Below are 5785 nucleotides of genomic sequence, written 5' to 3'. Positions count from 1 at the left end.
CTTTGCATCTGGCTGATCATAGAAGTGGGCATGGAGGCTCAGAACCAGGTGGGAGGTGCAGTGTGGGGTTGTGGAAGAAGGGCACTGGGGCCGCAGGCAGCCCCCTCCTCATCCGTCTGACCCCTTCCACATCCTGCTGGTATGAAGGCAGCTTTCTGAGCGTCTTCCAGGCTTAGAAGCGTGAACGGTTACCTTCCATTCTTTCTGCACCTGTAGCATTCCAGCTGGCCCCCAAGTGCCATATCCTATTAACCAGGACCTCTGTCCCCCAAACAGAGCAGACCACAGCACGAGCTCTGGAGTCAGGCCGGGGTTTGAATCCTGGTTCCATCACTCGCAACCAGTTCTGACTGGTAATTGTCATGCACCTGGTCCCATCGCTGAGACTGTTGCTTCATGTCTCAGAAGATCAGAAATACAGTTGTCCTTCCTGGATGTGGGGGATGTGTTCCAGCCACCCCCACCCAGAGATACCAAAACCCAAGGGTGTGTGAGTCCCATATATAAAGTGGCGCAGTAGTTGCAATATAACCTCCATACATCTTTTCTTTAAATCATTTCTGGATTACTTAGAATACCTAATACAATGTAAACGCCATGTAAATAGTTTCGAACATGCAGCAGATTCAAGTTTTGCTTCTTGGAACTTCCTGGAATTTCCTTTTTCCAAATATTTCTCTATCCAAGTTTGGGGGAGCTCTCAGATGTGGAACCCACAGGTGCAAGGGCCAACCATAACGGACACGTGGCCTAACAGAATGAGTGCCTGGTGGAAACCGGGATGATGGTCATGTCGCAGATGAATCAAGTGTCAGGCCCACCCTCTGGCAGCAGCCAGGGTTGGAGCCCTCATCTGAGCATTCTGGGCCCCCCCATATTTCCCTCAGCCGGAGAGCTTGGCTGTTTCCATCTGCTACCCAGCCGCGTGGAGGCTATAAAAGATCCAGCTTTCCTCTTTTGAGCAGGTTTGGCTTTGATTTCAAGGTTAAGACAGGGACTTCCCGGTGCTCCAATAGCTAAGACTTCAGTACTCCCAGTGCGAGGGGCTTGGGTTCCATCTCTGGTCAGGGAACTAGATCCCACCTGCCACAACTGAGTTCACAGCCCGTAACTAAAAGATCCCACCTGCCACAACTAAGACCTGGTTCTGCAAAATTAATATTTAAAAAAAAATTAAGGTTAAGATGGTAAAATGTATGTTACATGTATTTTACCACAATTTTAAAAAATGGTATGTCACAGGAGCACAGGCCGGAGTTTCACTTGGCACAGTGACCAAGTTCCAGCTGTTAGCTGCTTGCCGGCTGATTGCAATCAGGAGGGTATGGTGGCCTCAGTCAGGCCTGTTCTTTTATCTCCTCATTGCTTGATTTGGCGGAGGAGGGCAGGCCAAGGCTGTACAATCAAGGCAATGGTTATAAACGTTGAGGCGTTGAGCTCCAGGAAGCCAGTCCCCCTCAGCCCGCGCCCTTTGTCCAGATAGCTCAAACAGAAGGTGCTGGCCACCTGTCTCCCTGGGTCTGCCCAAATCTAAGCTGGGTGACTATTTGGAACAGAGGGGCGGTGAAATGATGAGGAAATGATGAGGCAGGCGGTCGGGAGACAGCTGTTTGTTTGGGTTGGGCTCTGGCAGCGCCTCTGCTGAGTGACTCAAAAGCCAGTTTACCCCTGCCTTGGCAACGGTGGGTCTCTAGGGGCAGAGCATTAGGACGTGCTTTAAAGGAGCAGGACACCACCAGATGAGGGGCAGTTGAATACTTTGCTTTATAGGAGGGTGAGGACTCCAAGGACAGTCTTAACCACCATTTCCGACCCCGGGGTGGGACGCACGTGTGGTCAGGTGTCATGGGCAGCGTCACATGAAGTTCTCTAGCAAGGGCTCTCGGGCTCAAAGTGGCGGCAGTGGGCGGGCCCATCCTTTTCAGCCCCTTTGAGCTGAATTTAGAACTTTCTAACCTGCCCTCTCCTCCCCTGGGGCCTGGCTTCAGCCCGAAGGGCGTGGGAGGCAACCAAGACAGCACTTGCCTGGTTTTGTTGGCAGCTCCACCTTCTGCTCCAGGAAGGAGCCGGCTTGGCTGAGGCCTGGAAGCTCCCAGGGGGCCAGGCAGGAATAACACCCGCAGGGCTCTTCTCCTTAGCCCTGGGGCCAGCCGTGTGTCAGATCCGGGCAGTGCAACGCAACTGCCTGGGCCCTGGACTTCACTCAGTCCCTCTCCTTCCATCTGGTTTGCTCAGCCACAACCTCTCACACCATCAGCAAGCATCCCGGTGGTTTGGGGAGTCCCCCGCCCTGCCTGGTCTCTCTGGAAACAGGACAAGAGCACTGCCAGCTGTCTCTTGCTGTCTTTCCTTCTGAGCCAGAGGCTGGTGCCCGGGGTTAGTGGGGAGCTATGCCGCAGGGAGCAGGTGAGGTCGGGAGGAGCCGAAGACGACGGCCTGCCGTCCCAAGGGCTTTACTTCACATGCACGTCTCCGTCACACACGTCACCTCACTGAACACGTGTCTCATTACTCACAACCCCTGAAATGGGAGCATTACAGCCAAGGAAAACGAGGCTCTAAGAGGGGTCTCCTGGGACCTCCCTGGTGGTCCAGTGGTTAAGACTACCAGCTCCCACTGCAGGGGGATGTGGATTTGACCCCCAGTCGGGGAACTGAGATCCTACGTGCCCCATGGTGCAACCAAAAAAAAACGAATGAGATTTCCTGACCAGCCCAGGAGCCCTAGCAGCCCGTCAGGCTCTGAACCCTTGCTGTGCCTCATGTGGCACTTCTCTTCCCTCCCCGGAGCCTGTCAGCGGCCCGGGGCTGTGTGACGTGGGAGGAAGAGGGTAGGTTTCTGCAGGACAGGAGGCGATAAAGTACAGAAAAAGTTTATTGGAAATCTCTTGAATACATTTTAAAGTAATAGCTTAGTATTTCCAAATGGAGTCGGCTGGAGGCGGGGAGGGGCTCTTCCCCCTGGAGACGCGACTGGTCCCAGCCCTGTCGGGGGGTGCTGTGGAAGTCGGTCTAGGGCTCATACCTGCCACTGCACAGGGCTGAAGGACAAGGGCCGGCCTTGACAGTTGCCCTGCTCCTCCCAGGCTCGGCTCCAAGTCCGGCTCAGCCCCCCTGGCCTCTCACGGAAGGGGTCCTGAAGAAAGGCTGCTGCCTGCACAGGCCAACAGTTCAGAGTCAAAGAGGACACCGGCTCAGAGGTCTTCCCCTGCTGGGCCTTGGAAGGAGGGCTGAGAGGCTGGCTGAGGTGGGAGGGGGGGCATCAGTAACTCACCAGAGCCTCCACCCTCCTCACTGCTGGGGTCCTGGGGGGTAAACCGGGATTGGTGTAGCAGCCCACGGGTGTGCTCAGCCCCACACCAGGAGGCCAACTGGAGGCCACTGCGAGGAACGCGCCTTTGTGGCTGCAGCGGGTGTGCACAAGGCTGGGCTCAGCCCCACGGAGGCGGGGACAGAGCTGACCCCAGCGCTGGGATCTGCCTCATCGCGGGGGGCCACTGCTCCCAGCCCCCGCTAACAAGCAACGGAGGGCCGCCTGCTCTGCTGCAGAACAGCTTCTGCCAATGAACACCCAGGTGGCCGCAGCAGGCTGGGCGCGCCTAGCCTTCCTCAGATGGGGCTACAGGTGAGGTGACCAGGAACAGATGGTGAGTGAGTGAGGCTGGGCCCTTGGCCGACTCAAGTAACAATACCTGAAGGGTTAAGTCAACTGAATGCCCAGCTTTGGTTTCTCAACAAGGAATCGATGCAACTAGTAAACCTAAACCTCAGGGCAGGGTATAGACCCTGGGGTTAAAGAGAGCTGGTGGCCAGGCCCAGGTGGAAGGGGGAGAAGGCCCGTGACCCCACCCCGAGAAACCAGAACAGTACCCCAGGAGGAGGGGCCTGCCCAGCCTACCCCAGGGCCATAGTGGGGGACACACAGCCCCGTGGGCACTACCAGTGGCATGACCCTGGTGAGTCATCACATTTTGAATCCAAGACTTCCTGGGCTGCCAGGACATGGTCGGTCTCTCTGGAGAAGCTGGGAGATGGAAGGTTCTCCCCAGGAATATGCACGTGTCTAAGGTAGAGTCTGTGGTCAGCTGTCAGTTCAAATGCAGCAATTCTGGGAGGCTCTGTGGCCCCCGGCCTGCCCTGTTCTGGGATCCCACCTTCTACGCCTGGGAAGGAAGAGCTGGGAGCAGCAGCCCCGAGTCTGAGGAGCCTCTAGAGGAAGAGGCGCTGCCCTGGGGGCCCTCCAACCTTCCCAAGTGAAGACGTCTAATCTCAAACATGCTCTCTCTATAAAATATCTGATTTCTCTTAAAGTAATAAATAGTGACTGTGTCCTCTAACGGGGGAAGAGGGGAGGAGAAAGGAGAACCTGTGCTGTGACTCCAGTGACAACTCCTAGAGACACAGGCCTCTGCTTCCACACGGCTGGGCAGGCAGCCGCCAGGGCTGCTCAGATGGGCGGGCATGGCTGACTTTAGAGTTCTCATCACCTGGGGCGGGAAGCCCACCACACTGCCAACAATACAGGCCGGGGACAAAGAAAGGGATGAAGAGAGAGGAAGAAGATACCAGAACTAAGAGGAAAAGACCCTGAAGGAAAGAGTCCTGGCCCCCTCCTCCCAGCAAGGTCTCCTTCCTCCTCCTGCCTCCGCTCCAGCCTCGGGGCTACCAGCTGGAATGTCACCCGGCGGATGGCCACGGCAGGCCGGCAAGGGGCCAGCTGCTGGGCAGAGCCGGGGCCAGGGGCTGGCAGGAGGAGCGGGAGGACGGCCTTTGTAAGGCCGCCGCTGAGGGTGGCACGAGCGGAAGGCCTGCAGGTGGCGGGGGTCCTCGAGGATGCCGTCGCAGGCCTTCGCTGCTGCCACCGGTCTCTGGGAGGGACCAGAGCAGGGGCTCCCGGGTCCCCTGAGGGGACCGACTCCCATCGGCCTGGCCTGGAGCAGGATAAGGGGGGGGAGCAGCTGCCGAGGAGGAGGCGCGGCTCCTGGGGCCACAAGAAGGGGATGCTGCTGGGACTCAAGGACACCGACTTTACTGCAGCGTCTCTACAAAGGCATCAAATTCTCGGACATTCTTCTCGTGCGCAGCCAGCTTCTCTGGGAGTGAGTCCTGTGCAGGGAGGGGAGAGGAGCTGCTTACTCAGTAGCCCGGGAAGCCAGCCGTCAGCCAGGAGTGCAGGGAGCAGGGTACAGAGTCCGGCTCTGCAGGGCTGGGCTGCCGAGCAGCTGAGCAGTGCTGGCCAGTGGGGGCTGAGGAGGGAGACAGAAAAACTGGAGAATCCAGGCTGGCCACACACGCAATGAGATGGAAAAGGGCCACGCCCACAGTGGGTCGACACAGAGAAATCCAACGTGAAATGTCTTTGGCACAGATTAGACTGACATTAGACTAAGACAGTGGGTTTAGAGCCCTACAGGTTCAGGAAGCGAACGCTATCTTCACAGCCTGCGCTGGGCCGGCGGCAGAGTCCCGTGGGGGCACACACACCAGGCAGTCCCTGCCTCACCCTCAGGAGGTTCTGACCCGGCAGGTCGGTGGCCAGGTTGGAAGTCTGCATCTTTACACCAGCTGAGAAGGGGCTGGGTTGGGGTGTAGAAATAGGCGGAGTTAAGTGTAACTGCCCACAGGTTTCAACCATTAGTTAAAGCCTGGCCCTAAGCAGGTGGCCTGGCCCCACTGCCGAGCATGCGCTGGCAGAGCTCACTCCCTACAGAGGATGCCCTGCCAGGCGGGGGCACCTGGAGCTCTTCGGAAGCAGCGCAGACATGCTGGCTGCCCAGGTGGGTTT

The 5785-nt window shown here is 57.5% G+C and overlaps 1 protein-coding gene across 9 annotated transcripts in view; it reads right to left on the bottom strand.

Moving 5' to 3' along the window:
- Positions 1-2857: 2857 nt before the first annotated feature.
- The window catches only part of ATG13 (autophagy related 13), a 47234-nt gene continuing 44306 nt past the window's right edge, over positions 2858-5785 (bottom strand). For all 9 annotated transcript variants that reach the window (XM_012096347.5, XM_012096350.5, XM_012096349.5 and 6 more), the window contains one exon: positions 2858-5106. In XM_012096347.5, coding sequence (XP_011951737.1) covers positions 5029-5106 — 78 coding nt within the window. In that variant the 3' untranslated portion in view covers positions 2858-5028. The remainder of the gene's footprint in view (positions 5107-5785) is intronic.

Source organism: Ovis aries, chromosome 15 (assembly GCF_016772045.2).
Source record: "Ovis aries strain OAR_USU_Benz2616 breed Rambouillet chromosome 15, ARS-UI_Ramb_v3.0, whole genome shotgun sequence".
Taxonomy (NCBI): Eukaryota; Metazoa; Chordata; class Mammalia; order Artiodactyla; family Bovidae; genus Ovis; species Ovis aries.
Note: the sequence above shows the minus strand (reverse complement) of the source record. Positions and strands in the feature narration are given on the sequence as shown.